Raw genomic sequence first — 19,340 nt, 5'->3', positions numbered from 1 at the left:
TACCACTAAAAAAGCTTTGCACTCCAAAAGCATACTGCACCACCTGAAATACCCTTAATAACTAAAGCATCAAAACACTGACATGTTCAGTCCTGTCAAACTATTAATGAGACTTCTTACAAAAAGTGGTGTTTTTTCAGTTTCATGCCATGCTCACAATGTCCGGTATTAGAGACTTCCCAACATTCTCAATCCCCAAGTTGTTACAGTTTGAGACACAGAAGAATTCATTCATATGTACAACATTTTGTCTTGTTCTTAAGGGCTACACTACATTGACTGGAAATTAAATGAGAAGACACCTAAGAACACACAGTAACTTTCTGGAAATTTTAGGCCAAATTAAGTTCTGTATTGTGTGGTACACAGCAGTAAAACAAGTATTTTACTAGCTCTGCCTTGGGACAACTTACCTTGTAGTTCTGCCATTCACAATTAACAGTTGCAAAAACATTCTGATAAAATTCTGGTCACAAACTGTACCATTTGCAAATACTTCACATAATTCAGATTCATTTGTACTAACAATGAAATACTTGAGGGAATATCTTCACCTCAGTCCTACAAAGCAAGGTAAAAGACCTTCAGCTTGTTCAGCGATTCACTTGTACAGGTCTTCTATGAGTCACCTCAGTTCATACATGGGAGGTGCACCTGGACAGTCCGAGTTGCCCACTTAAAATAAACAATAAGCACCCACATACACTGACCTTGATCAGTACAAACAGCAAAATACCTTAGTAAACAAAGAATGACATCATACCCAAATTGTTACCTGTTGCACATTTCCATAGATGGAAGCTTCTTCCATAGCTGTTATCACAATGTAAGGATCATTCATGAACTCCTTTATCAGGCGTGGTATATGTTTATTCCAACGAATTCCAACAGCAATGATCTGATGTGGTGAATACTCCCACTCTTCACTAATAATGGCTTTCTTGTAGCAATCTAATATGGTAAAAACCTATAGAGAACAAAAATTTTTCTATCCTCTTATCCTATTCCAGTAAGTATGTACAGCAAAGAAAAGTATACTGTTTCAGCACACTGTTTTTTCCAGTGGCAAAACCACCACCACAGCAAAACACAAATTTCAAATCCCCACATGAAGTGTTTGTTTGGTTCTTGCACTTTTATCCTATTATTTGAATGACTTCTGAAGCAAGAAGAAAGAAACAGGACAACATGAAGGAATGGCAGGTGCAGGCACACAGGATCATTAACACAGCATTCTGCCCAGAGAAGATGGAAATCTCAGGAAAAGGATCTGTTCAAATCTGAAAAATACTGAGCCTAGACAAAAGTAGATCCAAGAGGTCAGAGGCAGTCAGCAAAAACTAGGAGATAAGCTGAAGATAAGCTCAACCTGCCAATACAGTAATTTACCAAAAAAAACAAAAAACAAGGGGGTGTGTGTGCGCCATGAAATAATTTATTAAAAAATTAAAAATCACTAAAAAAATATATTCCTGATGACATCACCTTACATAAGTTACAAGCAGTCCAGCTGTGGAACAATATCAGGATTTCTGGCAAAGCACTACCATACTAATAAGTATTCCAGGATTCTGGCACAATTCTGAAAGATCTCTCAACCTGGCACTAAACTTACCCACAGCAGCAATGTTTTTAAGAATATAACATTTCTGTAACACAATGCTTTAGAAGAGCTGCGATAATCCAAACATTACCAAATGATCACTCCAATCTGAAAGAACATCTCTTCTCCTTTCTGTTCAAGACTGACATTTCTGAGAAGCTGAGAAGACCCTACAAAAACAGCAGATACATGCACAAACTACCTTTCCACAATCTTCATATGGTATACCTGCACTCCAGCTCAAGTAGTACAGGAACACAACAGAGAGAACAGCCTAAACAGAAAGAAAAAATGCCCCACTGGATAAGGATGACATTTCATCTAATTTAAGACTTAAGATTTGCTGCTACAAAGACACATTTAACAGCTTCACATATAGGAAAATTGGCAATCTTTCTCCATTAAGATGTTTCTGTAGCTTTTCAGTAAGAAACACAGCCATTTAGTCTTACTACCTTTTTAAAAGTTGGTGATAAGTTAATGATTTAGAAAAAATATCTATGACCATGAAAAAGGTAAGCTGTTTTTTGCATATTGATGATGTAATATGCAGCAATACAAGAAAGCATGTCCTATGAAGCATCAAAGCAGCAACAAAAAAAATAAGGTATTTTCTCAAACTTAAGTCATCATTTTGAAACTGATACAATCCTTGTCAACATGAAACTTAATGCTGTTCCTCTTCCAAGATTCTGAGTTGGAATCAGCTTCTCCTTTTGCCTGTACTGTCATTAAGGCCCAAGGAAAGTTTTTATGATGGCTTCCAAGACTATCTGATCATTCACTTCTGCCTCTCATTCTACAGAGACCGAGGAACCTACCAATAAAGACAGCTCTTGAACTGAAGTTGTTCAAACAACACTGATAAGAAGGAAAAGGAAGTTCCTTACAGTCAGGTGATGCAAATCTTAAAAGTAGATTAAAGATCCCTACACTGAAACTACGGCTACCAAGTTAAAAAAAACAAAACCACAAGTCCTTGGGAAACCTTCCACAGCAAAGGAAGACAGCATAATGGAGCAGTAGCATAGAACAGGACAAGACACAGCTCTCCCCACTTTTCCAGTGTTTCATTCTGCCAGAAGTATACAAATGAGATTTTTTTTAAATTCCATTTTCTCCTCAACTCTACCACAGGGGTTCAAGAAGGTTGTTTCTTTCATTATGTGCCCCACTGTTTAAGACACATGCACAACTGGAAAGCACTTTAGCAACTGAATGTATAAGCCATTTACCTGTTCAACAGCATCAGAGAACAGTACCTCAATCTCATCAAGAACAAGATGGCAAAGTCTACAAAATAATAAACTGTGATGTTCAAACAATCTCAGGAGACTATATGGTGTAGTCACGATGACTTCGCCTACAAGTAGGAAGAAGACTGTTAACATTAGTTTACAACTTGAAAGAGTATTAGTAAGACACCATAGGACATGGTAGCTTTATTAAAAAGGCCACATATGCGTTTCAGATACATCATCTTGAAGTTGCGGGGGGAGGCTTGTTGGTTTTGGGCTTTTTTTTTAATAGAGAACACTGAACTCTTTTCTGACTTCTGGTCAACAGCCATTTTTAGTTTGCTTACATTTTTCTACCCCTGCATGTCTTCAAGACTTGAGTGGGTAAAACTCAGTTTTTGAAGTGAAAGATCTGAACATTAACAAGTCCACAAAGCAGGATGCCATTTCATTTTCCAATAAGGTAATGGAAGTAGAGATAAGAACTTCAGAACCAGACAGACATGCAGTAAATATTTAAATACATGCAAGAGCAGCCTTTAGCAAAGCTCAGTTTTAAAAATGGATTAAAACACATATCGTGGCTTAGATATCTGCACATATATATACACACACATATATGAATATATATATAAGCAAAACCACAACAATCTTAATCTGTGTAAATTTACCAACAGCTCTACTAATAAAAGATCTGAATTCATCCACCAGGCTCTTAAATTTGAATGATGGATATAAGAATGCAAACTGCTGAAACTGAAAGTTTTACACAATCCTTCATAGTTTTATCTGTATTTCTTGTTTCCCTGGCAAGAAAAGCCACTTTTAAAAATGCAGTTCTGAATCAAGGCTTAACAAAAAGACCGAACAACACCAGTAAAATTAAGTGTTTTAAATAAATACACTTAAGTAGGGCAAGTCTCCCAACAGCTCTGTTACTACTTCTATGCTTCCTCTTCTCTACAGAGTATCCTCTGCGTACTACTGAAGTTATATGCACAAATTACTATTTTTTGCAATAAGCAAGTTGGATACTACCATTTAAAAAAAACAACCTTCAAACTTATATTTAAGTTGGACATTTATGCAACTTTGTCTGCAGAGGACTATTACCTCCTTTTTAATCCTTCACTTTTCCAATATTCTTTTTAAATTAAAGAGTAGAGAAGAATCATGTTAAGTGTATATAAACAGTAAAGCAGCATCAGACATGTCGCCCAAATATTTGTCAATTTTAAAAAATAAAATCCATGTACTTGAAATACTTGTGTATTTATTAAAAACATTTTTTAAGAACATACACATATGCCTTACTGTGGTGGGCTGACCATGGCCAGCAACTAAAGGCACAGATGCTTACTCACTGCCCCCACCCCCAGTGGGACAGAGGAGAGAATAGAACTGCCAAAGTGAGAAAACTCATGGGTCGAGATAAAGACAGCATAATAAGCGAAGGAGGGAGTTAGGGGGAAGCATGCAAAGGCAACCACTGACAACATCCCAGAAGCAGACAGATGCCCAGCCACTCATTATATCGCTCCCACCCCTCAAGCTTTTATTGCTGAGCATGACATTATACAGTATCACATATCACTTTGGTCAGTTTGGGTTAGCTGTCCAGGCTGCGTCCCCTCCCAGCTTCTTGCCCAAACCTGGCTTACTCACTGGGTGGCAGACTGGGAGGAACAGAATTCTTGATGCTGTGCAAGCACTGCTCAGCAAGAGCCAAAATACTGGTGTGTTATCCACACTGTTCTAGTTACAAATCCAAAACACACCACCATACAGACTAGGAAGAGAATTAACTCCATCCCTGACAGACCAAGTACCTCTGTCCAGCAATGGATTCTCATATATCAAAAAAGGCTATCATAAAATCTGGTTTTAAATCAAGGAAGTCCACCGTTAATTCTAATTCAGCCCAATGTTCAGCAAATCCCTACCACTCATTTGGTTCAAAAATAATTGTTATGAAGCTTACAAAAAAGATGCTGAACATATACATATTCAAACAGCTTTAATACCATTTACCGTTAAATAGCACTGCTGAAGCTTCACGTATTACTACGGAGTTATAGCATTAAAGAAATATAATTATCACTTTATAGAACAAAAAACATAAGTATAAATTGCTTTCGTGATTTCCTGCAATTAAGGCAGCCCACAGTTTTCAAGCATAATTAAAGAGATAGAAAGTATTCTTACATCCTCGTATTTTCACACTTCTAGCTTCTTCTTTGTTCTGCCCCAGTATTATCAGCATTGGATGAAGCTGTCTGGAACATCTCTCATATGTTTTCAGTAGGTCAAAAACAAGATGTGCCTTCTTCCACCCAGGACATAAGATAAGTGCTAGCGGCTACATACATATGTACAAAATTTTACACCACAGTATTAGACAAGAGTTCAGAATCTTAAGAATTGTACTACTTCAGCATTTAGGGCAAAATCAAAATCTGCAACACAAGCCTTTAAGTACTTCAAAACTGAAGCTTTTAATACTATATCACCTTGTAAATGCAGATGTTAAAGACCCAAGGAACCATACACCAGGTTAACTGGAGACAAAAAGGATGCATGCAGCCGCATACAGTAAAATGTCCAAAAATTTAACAGAAGCAGGAGCACCTTGTCTTACTTGGGGTTGTACTAGGCAATTTCCAGAGGTCCCTTACAACCTCAATAATTCTACGTTTCTGTGATCCAATACAAGTTAGAAAATTAATTACAATATTTAAAACAGCTAATACAAATTTTAATTTAATGACTACATACTATCCCCTTAAAAACAAAGCTTCATTATCATAGTGATACGACATTAACCACTTGTTAGATATTACTTGATAAATAAGTTTTAGACTCCCACATTCATGCAGTCCATCTCTGTAAACCTCTAAGCAGAGGGCTTATATAAACTGGCAAGCATCATGATGATACACTAAGATCACATTAAACATATACATTCTAAACACCCACTACCTTTTGGATCATTATTCTACATCTGCACTTTAGAACAGAAAAGGTGCTACTACTCTAATATATACATACTCCATTCCTGTTTGGCAAGGCTTTGTAGCAACTTCCTGACTGCAAAAATGTAAGGACTGGTGGAATATATAAGAAAGGATCATTTCCCTGATACGATATGGCAACTACATCACATCCTCGAGCTACTGGAGGCCAACAGTAAGATTCTGTGAAGTTAGGGCCTAAAAATTTTTTCCGAGTAAGTTCCTAGAGAAAGAGAAATTAAGAGTTCCACATGAAAACAGTGTACTTGAGCAGTAACAAAACAAGACAAAACACAACACTGAGTAATTTAAAAAGCTTTTGATGTACTACATAATAAGCGTCCTTAACATGCAATATGAAAAAAGTTCTTCTGTGCTGAGGAGTTACAATTATTATATTAAAATTCAAATCCCATGACTTGGGCCAGTGGTTGACATACCAGAAGGAACATATACAATTCTTCCAGCATCCCTCTGAAGATTCATTTGTTCAGCCACAGGAACAACTTCCTAGACATTCCCCAATCAAAATCAGGTATTACTATAATGTTTAGCATCTAAAGTTGGGGTATGATACTAGCCTTAAAAAGATATTCAGTGTAATATATTACATAAGCATTACCTTTTTCAGACCATCAAAAAGTGGTGCTGTTTCCAGAATTGACGATGGCTCAATTTTGTTGCTAAGACAGACAAAGTTTCTTTCTTCACTAAGATTTTGAAAACTCTGAAACCACATGACAAATAGATGACAATGCCAATGCTTAATAAAAGGTGTTTAGCTTACATACGACTCAAAAGCACTTATTGTACTTAAAAAATGGTATTTTGATAAAAAATAGCCAAAGAAATTGTAAATGCATTTTTAATGTGACTCATACATACTGATAAATTACACAGACCAGTGGTGAGACAAATACTCAGTATTTCTTAAAAGAAAGATTTATCAATATTGTCTTAACACAACTGTCTTAAACCACTGAAGAGAATGCACTCCATGTTCTGCATACAGCTAGCACTCAGCTATAACAAAAATCAAAATGCAATTAAAAAATATGACTAGCAAAATTTGCCATAGTGGTTGGCCTTGGCTCACAGTCAAGCACCCATACAGCCACTTGCTCACTCACCCTCCCCTTCCAGAGAGATGGGGAAGAATAACAAGGAGAGTGAGCAAGAAGATTCATGGGTCAAGATAGAGACAGGGTGGTTACTTAACAATTTCTGATGCAGGCAAATCACTCAACTTTAGCTTAACTTAATTTGTTGCCAAATAATATGTATGAGTACTGATTTGGTTACTAGGAAACAAAAACAAAGAAACAAACATTTACATGCTTCAGAAAAACACCTTTCCTCCCCCATTCTCAGGCTCAACTTCACTCCAAGCTCCTCTCCTCTCCCCTTATAATCAATGCAGGTTACACTTGGTCCCACCACTAAGGCAATGAGCAGCACAAGGCAGGGACTGCAGTCAACAGCAGTTTCTCTGTTGCTCCTTCCATCTTGTTTCCTCTACTCCAGTGCGCATCCTCCATAGATTGCGGTCCCTTCAGGTACACCTGCTGTGGCATGGAGCACCTCCTGCTCCTCTGACCTTGGCACTGCCTCTGCTTCTCTCTTTTTTTTTTTATTTTTGTTCCCTCCCCTGCATTTTTAGCCCTTTCTTAACCAACTTGGTTGGCTTAGCTTTGGCCTGCAGTGGGTCTTGTTGCTGATGCAGCTGGAAACAGCCCCTGACCTCCTCCCACAAAGACAGCTCCTGCAGCCCCAACACTACCAGAACCTTCCACATACACACGATACATTCGCACAAGAGAAGTTAAGTGAAAGTTAATGCTTGAAATACCTGTTGGTCATCTTTAATTATGTATGTCTTCAGAGGATCACAATTTAAGAACTGCTGAAGCCTGAGAAACAAATATTACATCCAACATAAATGCAAAAGTAAAACGTAATTTATAAATACCACCAATATTTCTAAAGTGTCATAAAGCAATTCACTCACAAAATACTTCTGATGTATCACCTATGCCAAGGAGGAAAACGCTCGACCATGAAAGAAAAAAAAATTTGATTATGAAAATAAAATCTACTCTTAGCTTTTAAGTATCTTAAAATAATCCCAAAGAAAATTTTTAGCAAAGATAATTAGGAGGTTCCTCAACTTTAGAAGAAAATCAGACTGGACTAGAGGAAAAAGTTTTCTTAAAGTTTCAAAAAATGAAGCAATGTATCTTTGCATCAGAAACTGAATAAAAGAAACACTCCTTGGGTTTATTACGTATGCATCAACTGACAAGCAGCATAGTAAAAGCATTGCACAAATCAATTCATAGCCATATTTCATGAAGTTTGAAAACTTTATAAATCACACTAAGAATAAAATAAAGCAACTTAACATGTTTAGTGTGCAGAAAAGATGCTTCCCCATTACATCACTGTTGTCAAGCTATTGTTTAGAAATAACTACTGGTTTTATTGTAGTCTGGCTAAATATCAGCAGCTTCAAATTCCCTTCATCTCCAAAAGCATGTGTATGCATCTTTTTCTTACCCTTGGCCCTTCTTACTGCCCAAGAATAGTAACTGGAAACATACTGCAGCTCCTAATTATCTCATTATATAACCACTTAACACACTGCACCATACCTGTCTGGGCAAACTGCTCTATTTTCCTTGAAAGGTAAAACTGGAATTGCTTTGACAATCTATAAAGAAAAGATGAACACATTTTTAGCACAAAAATACTGTTCAAGAGCAACATTTTAGAAAAATTATTGTGTATTCAGTTGAAGCTGGTTTTCTTACTTAACTCTAGAATTCTCCACATATTTTGGAGAATTTTTGTATAAACAAGTTTGTCTGAATAAGGCAACAACTTTGATGAAACCTCAGAAGAACTGTCTAACTTGGCAAAGAAAACACCATTCTGTAACAAGAATCAAGCATGCAACAAGGAACATCAGCCACACAAAAGAAAAATTAGTTCATAGTCACATCTCAAGCTGCAGTCATAATTGTGGACCTGAGCCAATATGAACACATGCTGATTATTTTTTAAACATTTTCTTTTTTGAAAGAAAATTAAGAAAAATCATGGAAAACCTGCACACCACAGACAGGAAGAAAACCAAACACAGGTTACCCAGCCGCACACTTACAAAGACAACATACACAAACTTAAATTGAACAACACTGCAAAATCCTCAAGGGAGTAACTAGGAGCAGATACTGGATCCAGAGTTACCCCAAAGATGTCTGGTTCCGAACAGGGGATTTTCTAGCATTCATCATTAATCACCAGCAATCAGCAGGCATGACTGGGTCAAAGACTTGCATCACTCAAGTGGCTAGCAAATGTAATTCAGCTGACTGCACAAGAGTATAAATGTAATGCTGCTCTGCTCCAGTAACAATCCACACTGCTACTTTGATGATCATTCTTTCCAAAATATTTTAATAAGGTATTACAGCTGAAGTTCAGAAGTGCTTGCCACGCTTCAATTCTCAGCAGAGCTAAAACCTCCTTTTTTTTCTCTGATCTGACAGAAGAAATAGTTCCATTGCTATCATAGAAGCAAACTTCTCCTTTAAAGTATCTAGCAGAAGAGGACATGGAACAGTATATGGGCTCTTTAGAAGAGCTGATATTGGACACGCTCAGCAGTGATTATTCGCCTATAATCTATCAGTTCATTTTTTTTTCCTCCCATGGACACTCTAATAGCTCCAACTGTGCAATTCAGTACACAACTTACCACTCAAGAATGAGCACTGACCTTTTGAAAATGTTCTAGAAAAGAACAGCAAGCAAAAAAGGAGAAAACAGCAAGAAACCATAATAGACATTTAAAGTATTAGACAACTCAAAAAATAAGAAGATACTTCAATTAATGTTTAGCATGGTACAGCATGAGAACTATTTTGTTTTCAAGGAAACATTACAATTTACATTTTCATATATTCAAAAAACTGTGTCATGTAGACAGCTATCATCTTCATTAAACTGTAGCAAAGGAGTGCAAAAGGAGGCACAACTTTTTCAAGGACTGTAGCACGGTTTTTAAAATTTTCTTCAATTTAAAAAAAGAAACTAAAGTAGAATTTTTTGTTTTTTTAAACTATATCAAGAACTAGTGCGGTCCCCCAGATTTGTGTTACATGGAAGAAGCAGCTAGATGACTACAGTATTCCTAATCTGTCCTATGTATGTTTAATTTAGTTAATCTTCGACAAGGTAATATGAAATATAATACTTACAGATGCAGTACTTTCATTTAGATCTGTGCTTGATCTTTTGTATGTCTCTTCAAGAAAGGAACTGGAAACTGCAAGACCTAGAAAGGTAAGTAAAAAATACAGAAACACATTCCTGATTACCTGAACACATAAAAATCCAGTACTTTTATTTACACTGGGTTGCAACTTACTTGTTTAGTTGCTTGCATCATTTCCTAATGGCAAAAACAACCACCAAAAAAAGTTATATTTAAGTAAAGGTAACTGTGCAGATGAACTGAGTGAACAAGGATGCAGGATGGAAGGCTGCATACTTTTTAAAAGCAAGGGACTTCAATCACTATAAATGAGACCACTCATAGTAAACACTAGTTATAAAGTTACCTCTGTTCAAATAAATCCCTCCAAACTCAAAAAACTGGTAATGCATCATTGATCAACGCCACAAGTAATTTCAATATCTAATGCTACTAAACATATCAACAAATGGCCGCGTAACTCACCCTCAGCCTTCCCTTGTCTTGTATAGTACAAAAATCTTTACAGAATTCCTGCATCTGATGATTTCATTGGTCCTTGTAAAGTCTGATACATAAGCATTGTTTGTTAGAAGGATACCATTTGATCCAATCATCAGATTCAAACTGAGACAGTAGGTTCACGTTTAATATACCCAGTTAAAGACACATGATGCACTGTATGTGTGATTGTTTCTGATACACATGGTTCCCACCTGTTTCAAGATTTGTTGGTATCTTCTCCTGAAACAGCACTGGCCTGAAAGCATGCGCAGGATTAACAATTTTCATTGGAAAGGACTCAGCATTTAATGATGTTTGGTTCTCCTGATAATCTGCACAACTCCCTGTATTCTCTTTAGCTTCCTCAAAACGAGCAAAGTTCTTTGAGACAAGATCATCATTAACACACACCTAGAAAACCAAGATCTTTATTGACCAGTATTAACAAGTAATCACCACCACACACTTGTTTAGAATTTATTTGAAGCTTTAAACAGCAGTAAGACATATGCAATATCAGCAAATACGTTCTGAAGATTATCATCTCCAGAACAGGAAATTCAGTCATAGTTTCCTGTATGTTCTCTAAACAAATGTTAATTAGTTGTCAGTTTCATGCTTCTGCCTAAAATTCTGTACTCAACTAGCTTTTCTATGAGCCCTAAAAATTTTTAAAAAACTGTTAGTAAGCCAAGCTAGTTTATTTCTTTCTCATTTAGCATGCATCAAAAACTGACAGAAAAAAGTAATGCTAAACCTAAAACTTCTTAAACTCCATTGGCTCAGAGATCAGTGACGCTATTGCCAATTGGGATTCCGAACTGAGAGAAGATATTCAAATTAGTATGTACCTTCAAAGTTATTGTCTCCAGCAAAGACCAAAGCTCCAGTGTTAAAAGCCTTGGTAAAACAGTCCAAGTAGAAGCAGTATTCAAATGAATTGATTTGTATCTACCATACAGCTGCTTAAGTAGCTACAGCAGAGATTTAGCTCAAGGTACACATTTTGGTAAATGGAACTAGTTTGGGGTTTTTTCCCCCAAAGGTTTGAGGACTCAGTCTTATGCAAAAGCAAGTGTGAACTTCTATTTATTTTTATAATACTATGCAACTGCCTTATTGAAACATCTTTAAGTATGATACCACAAAAAGTGCAAAAGTGCACTAAATAATTCACAGTTGTCCATCTGAAGCACTTGCTGGACTTCATTTGCTTGTCAATACCTTCCAAAAAGAGGTTCACAAAGAAAAAAGAGATTTCTGCCTCTTGGAATGCCTCCAGAAATTTACAAGCAACTAAAATACAAAACAAAACCTCTAATAAATTAATGATTTAGCTTCTACTGTATCTGACAGGAATTACAAAACTCACTTGCAAGAAATACTTTCCAGTCTTAAGCTAATCTCAGTTCTCACTTACATAGCAAAGTGCATGAACAGGTTTGTAGATATAAAAGTATCTTACCTTTTCATCTTTTATTGTCACATAAAGAAAAACATCAAATGTGTTACCTTCTACAGCACATAACTTGGCTTTCATTTGGGTAGTTGCTAAATATAGTAATAAACATAAGAATAAGTAAAAATATTAAACCTTTATCAAATTATCAATAGTTTTCACTTGTACTTTCCAAGATAAACAAAAATAGAAATCACTGTTAGATGTGTAACCTATTTCTATAGAGAAGCTAGTACAAATATAATAACTTTTAAATGAAACAAGAAAGTAACAAGGCAATACAAACTTAAAGTTACAAAAATGAAGTTGTCCTTAGTTGTTGAAGGAAGATTGAGAGCCGAAACAGATTAATGACCTCTCCATGTTGCAAATATTCTGGTAAAGAAATCAGAATTTAATCACATAGAAGAGTTAGGTTTGATTAAGAAGTAAAATTGCGAAGCATAATGTATAGGATTGTTAAGTTTGAAATGTAGCCATAGAAACTTTAGGAACTGTGTTATGTGTGACTATAGGAACCTTAATATTGTTAAAGTTTGAAATAGCTAACCATAGAAACATCACCAGGAAGTTACTGGTTTTTCTATGTTTTGTTTCAAGAAACTAAGGAAACTGTCATGGCCACCAGTGTGCTGCTTGGAAACCCCCTTACCCTTCCCATCTTGATTTGAGTATTGAAGATTCCAATCAGAGCTAAGTGTAACTGACCAATGATTGTTTTTAAATAAGAATATTGATAAGGTTATATAATCAAAGGACCAATCATTACAAAGGTTAAATTTAAGAACGAGCATAGTATGCATTTTTATGTAAAGAGTCTACGTAACAATGACCTGACAGAAAAAGTCTATAAAAACTGACAGATTTTGATACTAACTTGGACACACCTTTGGAGGAACAATCCCCCATGTCCCCAGCACTGCAATAAACAAACTGCCTGCTTCTTAACTTCACATTGGTGTTAAGGAGTTTTATTCAGGGTTTCGGTAACATCCACACAAACTAGTCTTAGTTCTAAGCTAAAAGCCTTAGTTTATCTTTTAGCCTCTGATAATCTGTACTATAAACGTATGCTTTCCAAACTTGACATTTACTTCTCTTGAAAGAAGTCACATTTGCACATTTGTGCAGCTTGGTTAGGCTCTTAATTCAAGCAAACATAGCTGATAAAAGCCTGTTAGTAAATTCTCAAGCACTTCTGCATACACTAATGATGTGCTAGCAATTAAAAAAGTAGGTATTACTACTTATGGTACAGTCTGGGAGTTTCTTTGAAATTAAATTCAACATTATTATTGCTCCCTACTAACCTTCACTTTGCACAGTGACACTCGTGTGCGTGTGTGGAAAAAAATAAAAAGGTAAATGGTGAGAAGTGCTGTCCCAGTTAGTTTGTGAAATTATCAGCCTGAAGACCCTTTATTGCTTTCCTAAACTCATCCTCTTCTCCCCAGAGAACTTTTATGTTGAGTTTGTTACACTTGTAAGCAAGCAGGTAGGTAGTTTTTTCAGGTAGAAGCATGTAAGCAAGATTAGAAAATCTCAGTGAAGAGCTGCTTTTCTAGTAAGACCAAAAGCTGTCTCATATCAAAATAGAAGGCTTGATATGAAAAAACCAGATGACCTACTGAAACACCAAACATGGGAAAGGACAAGACCAGAGTGGAGAAAAAGCAGTTCTAACTTACTAAATAACTACTCGTTAACAAATAGATTGAGCTCCAACTATAATAAAGATATTCCACTTCCGAGCTGGGGTTACGTTCTTGTCAAAAAACAACTGAAAGGGTAAACTCCTAAGCCAGCTCTTGCCATCTCTGTACAAAACTACAGCTGTGATGGTGACTCACAGATTTAAGCTAAATACACAGAAAGGCTGTACTGTTCAAAACAAATGTTACCCGAGTGCTACCTTATTTAGCCTATCCAAGAACCAGATACCACCTAGTAAACTATCAAAATTTACGCAGCATGGAAGCCCACAGTACTCAAGATCCAACTCCACAAGTATTTTTTGCCTTTGTCAGTCCATACAGAGAACCTTACATAGCTCCTTTCTCTTTAATATACGACATTCTTAAATATAATCAAATATATAAACACAAGCACTACATTTCTCTAACAGTTTAATTTTTCCCCCAAATAGAAGTGCCAATTATAATTTTTTGCAGGATGTTTTATTTACCTTTGAGAAGGTTTTGAAAATACCGAGTAGCAGCACTATCCCATCTTCTGGCTGGTCTAGGAAAATAAACACAACCAGTTATCCCACATTATCAAAAATTAAAATGGTAATTTGGGAAAACACTTCAGACACATGTAAAGAAGTTATTTCAAGTCATGCTCAATCTTAAGAAGTGCACCAACTAGACACGTTAACAGAATCTTACTACTTAGAATGGAACTTCAGTCTTGATAATACTGTTTCAGCTCATCAATAAAATAAACTTATCAAAAATTATTGGATATTGCTTTGTCAAGGTATGGTGGCTTACATCTGACATAAAATATGATGGTTAGAAATGAAATGGAATAACCAAAAATAAAACAGGAATCCACTTGCAGAATATATTAATAGGTATTGAGTAATTTTGAACAAGCACTTAAACACTGGAGTGCTGAAGACCGAAAGGTCTGCAGCAGAAAATCACATTAACTCTTTACCATCTTCTGCAACTTTAAGCAGAAAATGAAAAAAAGAATAAAATGAAGAGCACCATAAACAAAATATTATAATCTACTACTTTTTTGATAATTCACAACAATGGCCTACTCAAGATGCATGCTATTCCTATCCAAACCATACTAATATTTGTTCTGTCAGAATATTGGAAGTCAAATACCAATTTCTTCCAAACAAGAGTATAAAAAAAATAAACCGATTGATCACATGTAGCTTTGCATATTCTTTAATGACACAAACCAAAGCAGCTTTCTTTCTGTGGAGCCATATTCCCCAGCAATCTAATCATGTCTCTCTCAAGCTGGCAGGATCTCTGACAATAGCATCCTGGAACTCAAGGATACAAAAGTATTTTTCTTTATTTACTACCAGACCCCAATGAAAACCTTATTCAAGTCTTTCAAACCTGCAGTGAGAAAAAACTGGCATGAATATAAGGAAAGCACAAAGGAATCCAAAACATACAAAGACAGACAGAATGGGGAAAAACAAAGCTACCTATAAACAGCTACAGAACTTCAGTTCAGCTAACAAATAAAAAAAAAAGTATCAGGAGTAAGAGAAGCACCTGTAAGAAACAGCACATAAGGATAGATTAGTAAAGAAGTTCATGTGCTAGGAATCAAGTGATACAGCTCTGGGATGATAGACTAAAGGCAAGAACTGCTAGAAACTTGTCTAAACTTCTGAAGGTTTTTAAATAAATACCAAAAGATTCAAACAGGTGAATAATAAACCCCAAATCATTAAGGAATCAGTTTCATTTAAGAACTGCTCTTCTGAAATAGAAAGTTTTCCAAATCTCATTTCCTATGTTCTTCTTGAAACACAACCTCTTCTAAAAAAAATTTCTGCGATGAACTTCACACTTAAGAAATTTATGAATAGAATATATTTATTAAACTCAACTTACACTATTTTTGCCGTATCTTCACAGAAGTCGATACGCAACGTCACTGGCTTTGTGCGAAACAGTCTACACTTTTTTGCTCTATATGGGATCCGCAAAAATGCTTCCAGTGCAACTCGAATGCTTAAAAACAAAGCAGAAATAATCTCATTTTACAGAGCAGATTTTTTTTCTCCAGAAGTCACTGGTCTCATACACATCCTTCCATTACCCTATACCTGACAACACAGTTCTTCCAAAGGTTTGGCTCCCATTGTGGAACACCCTGAAACCATTGTTTTATTCTTCTCTCCCAGCAAGTTTGCTAGTAGGAGCAATTAGTGAACAGTTTCACTCCAGATATGAATACACTTCTTATTTACTCAAAATCTTTCTGATCCTCCACCACTACAGTCTGAAGTCTTTTCATGATATTTGGCCCTCATACTACCACATACACTACCTGGTACTGCATATTCATGTTGCAATTATTACTTCTGTGTGAGAAACCAGGTATGATTAACATCAGCAAGAAGGAAATCTAACAAATACACTAATTTGCATTTGTACTCATTTCCCTAAAAATAATTTATTCTTTATAACGCTATCACTAGAGCGTTAATCTCCTCCTTTACGCTTGGTTTGGTTGGAGACTTTTAATAACCAGCAAGACACCATATATAGCAAGCTTTTAAGATCCATATACGTATCACTTTTGTTCAAATATTTATTTTGCAGTGGTAACACAGTAAATCACACATTTACTTCTAGTTGAACGTATTTTAAACTTGGGGCATTGTCAAGTTGTTTTCCAATACAGCAATATCCAATTTAAAAAACATTATTTAACTTCAGATACATTTTTAAATATTTTAAATAAGCTTTCTTAGTTTTGTGGAATACTACAAATAAAACATTTGTTAAAGCTTCTTTTACTCAAAGTTGTGTATTTAATAGAAGAAATGAACTTTAAATCTAGCTAAGAACTGGAACAGTTGTATTTTAAAACACATTTTTCAAGATTTTAGAAACAGTAAGTTTCCTAATGGTTTTATTAAAAATTGGGAACCTGTGAAAATTCACCTTTATTGCATCACACCAAGACAGACTGTCAGCTCTTAGTAAAGTAAACAAGCTAGTAAACTGCAGTAGGAAAACCCCCACATATTTGTGCCTAGATGTCAAAAGGTAGTTCAGCAAGTGAAACCCTGCTTCCATGTATGCTTTGTGAATGATCTTCACTGGTTATAATTTTTAATTTTTTAGTATATAATGACTTAATAAGGGAGGAAAGTATATATAAATAACGTTAACTGGCAATCAAACATTTCAGTCATAACAAACTGCCATTATTTCAATTTCAAACCTCTAAAAAGCCAAAACCTACAATAGGAAGAATCTTTAAAAATTCACAAAACAAAGACCGGTTTGCTTGCACACTGGCAAGGGCCCATCATATGGCTAGCAGTTTCTTGTGGATCTAATCCATAGGTCAATTAAAGCCTTGCCACTATCAATCTAAATAAATATTAATAGTATTTGTATGCATTAACTAACAAATACATTTCAGTGTCAAAAACCCCAAACACTTACTCCTTTGATTTAACAAAAATGTATTTGGCATAATCCACTAGAAAACATTCTGTTTGATAATGATCTGTACAGTACATGATTGACTTTATAACCGCTCTACACCAACATTTGAGTTCCTCACTGAAAACCACACAAATCTGAAAAAGAAAGAAGACAGCAGGTTCTTGTAAATGGAGCGAATTACAGTCAAAGTTTTTTGAGGCAAGAATATACTATTTATTATACAGCACTCAATTTTCTTTTTAAAATGCAAGGATTGCAGCTTATGTAGTTATTAGGTTTACAGGTAAAAAGATATAACCCATACAGATGCCATTATCTACTTTTACACATAGCAATATAAAAAAAAATGATTAACGCATATCTTGGGTACTTCACACCCAAACAAATGCAAATAACAGATTATTTCTATCTACACAATATAGCAATGATTTTACCTGGCCTTCTTCTACTGTTAGTGGTTTTACTTCATTCACGTCTTTATAAGATTTGTCATAGAACTGATTCATTTCAGCATTCAGGTTTTTATATTCTATTTCATCGACTATGTAAGGCCCACATCCTTTCATAGTAACCCAAAAGCAGTCTGGATCTTCAATCTGAGGCAAGGGGTAGATAACAGTAAGGCATACTATTAGCTTCTGCTAAAATGTTAGGATGTTTTTAAAAACATCTGAGCAGCAGATACAACAATAAAACTTAAAATCTTTAGCGAGGCACCTTAAAAATTATGGTGACTCATACTTAGCATACAGAATGTTAACAAGCAAAAACATGTTTCGACTTCAGACCATTAGTTCATGAAATTACTTCTCAGCTTGTAAGTTTCTTTAGCACTAAAAAGCTGGTTAAACCAAACAGTGGGTAACATGCAAAGGCATAAAGCTTTATTTACTTCCATATTATCTTCAAGAAGTATATATAGAAAGACCCAAATGCACAACAAACCCTACTAATGGGTTTTTCTTCATGCTTGGAGAGTTTACAAGAGTCAGTTTCTTTAAAACAGGGTTATATCTTTCTGCTCAGCCTTTGTAAACCTTTATATCCCAGTCTTTTAGCTCATCTGGGTCCCCAGTTGTTGTGGGTTAATCCCAGTAGGCAGCTAAACACCACACCGCTGCTTCCTCACTCCCCTGCAGAGGGATGACTGAGAGAATTGGAAGGGTACAAGTGAGAAAACTCATGGGCTGACATAAAAACAGCTGAATAGGTAAAGCAAAAGCTGCACATCCAAGCAAAATAAGGAATGCATTCATTGTTTCCCATTGGCAGGCAGATGTTCAGCCAACTCCACGAAAACAGGTCTTCATCATTCATAATGCTGACTCGGGAAGACAAATTCAATAAACACAGACGTTCCCTTTTCCTCGTCCTTCTGTGCAGCTTTTATTGCCGAGCATGACATCATATGGTATGGAAAATCCCTTTGGTCAGCTGGGGTCAGCTGTCCTGGTCACCTTCTGGGAAGACAATTTTCCCATGATCTTCTGTGGAATTCAGTAGAATCTAGTACTATATACTACACTCTATTTATGTTGCACATCTTCCATTTTTTATTCTAACCGCATCCCTACTGACATCTTTTGAAACAAAATCAACACAAACGCCTAAAAAAATGACAAAACATATATAATCCATATATGAACCTACACATGTAAAAAATTGCTTCTGAATGGAAAAAGACTCATCATCTTATTTGTAAATCTGACTTCCAGAGAATAGCATTGAAATAAATAGCAATCCTTTGAACTTCAAAAAACACCAGCATACCTCCAATAGCAAGACTTCCATTCTTCTCAGCTTAAGTCTCTCAACACTACTGTAAAAGAACAGCAAACATTTGATTAACCGTTTTCAGAGATGTCATTTATTTGAAGCATGTCTAAAGAGTGTACACCTAATGCAAGCCTATAGATTTTTTACTACTTGTCTCAGGAGTATTAGTCTAGGCAACTGATTTACACTTATCAAAGGGTTCAAGCCAGCCTTCTTAATGAGGCACTATATTAAAGTCTAATTTACATTTGCCATCCACACTTATTTACGCACAACCACATCAATTTTAGTACCCCAGAACATATCTGTTATCCTCAACCTAC

At 35.7% G+C, this 19,340-nt stretch overlaps 1 protein-coding gene across 1 annotated transcript in view; it reads right to left on the bottom strand.

Moving 5' to 3' along the window:
* The window catches only part of TDRD12 (tudor domain containing 12), a 37,818-nt gene extending 18,786 nt beyond the window's left edge, over nucleotides 1-19,032 (bottom strand). Inside the window, 15 exon segments of the mRNA XM_049804648.1 lie at nucleotides 776-967; nucleotides 2,839-2,966; nucleotides 5,047-5,200; nucleotides 5,890-6,075; nucleotides 6,475-6,579; nucleotides 7,702-7,762; nucleotides 8,504-8,562; nucleotides 10,115-10,191; nucleotides 10,827-11,025; nucleotides 12,080-12,165; nucleotides 14,259-14,314; nucleotides 15,670-15,789; nucleotides 17,239-17,375; nucleotides 17,676-17,837; nucleotides 19,012-19,032. Of these exon segments, the coding sequence (XP_049660605.1) occupies nucleotides 776-967; nucleotides 2,839-2,966; nucleotides 5,047-5,200; nucleotides 5,890-6,075; nucleotides 6,475-6,579; nucleotides 7,702-7,762; nucleotides 8,504-8,562; nucleotides 10,115-10,191; nucleotides 10,827-11,025; nucleotides 12,080-12,165; nucleotides 14,259-14,314; nucleotides 15,670-15,789; nucleotides 17,239-17,375; nucleotides 17,676-17,837; nucleotides 19,012-19,032 (1,743 nt within the window).
* Nucleotides 19,033-19,340: the final 308 nt, after the last annotated feature.

The sequence above is a fragment of the Accipiter gentilis genome, chromosome 7 (assembly GCF_929443795.1).
Source record: "Accipiter gentilis chromosome 7, bAccGen1.1, whole genome shotgun sequence".
In the NCBI taxonomy this organism is placed as follows: domain Eukaryota; kingdom Metazoa; phylum Chordata; class Aves; order Accipitriformes; family Accipitridae; genus Astur; species Astur gentilis.
This window is presented reverse-complemented; position numbering and strand designations above follow the sequence as displayed.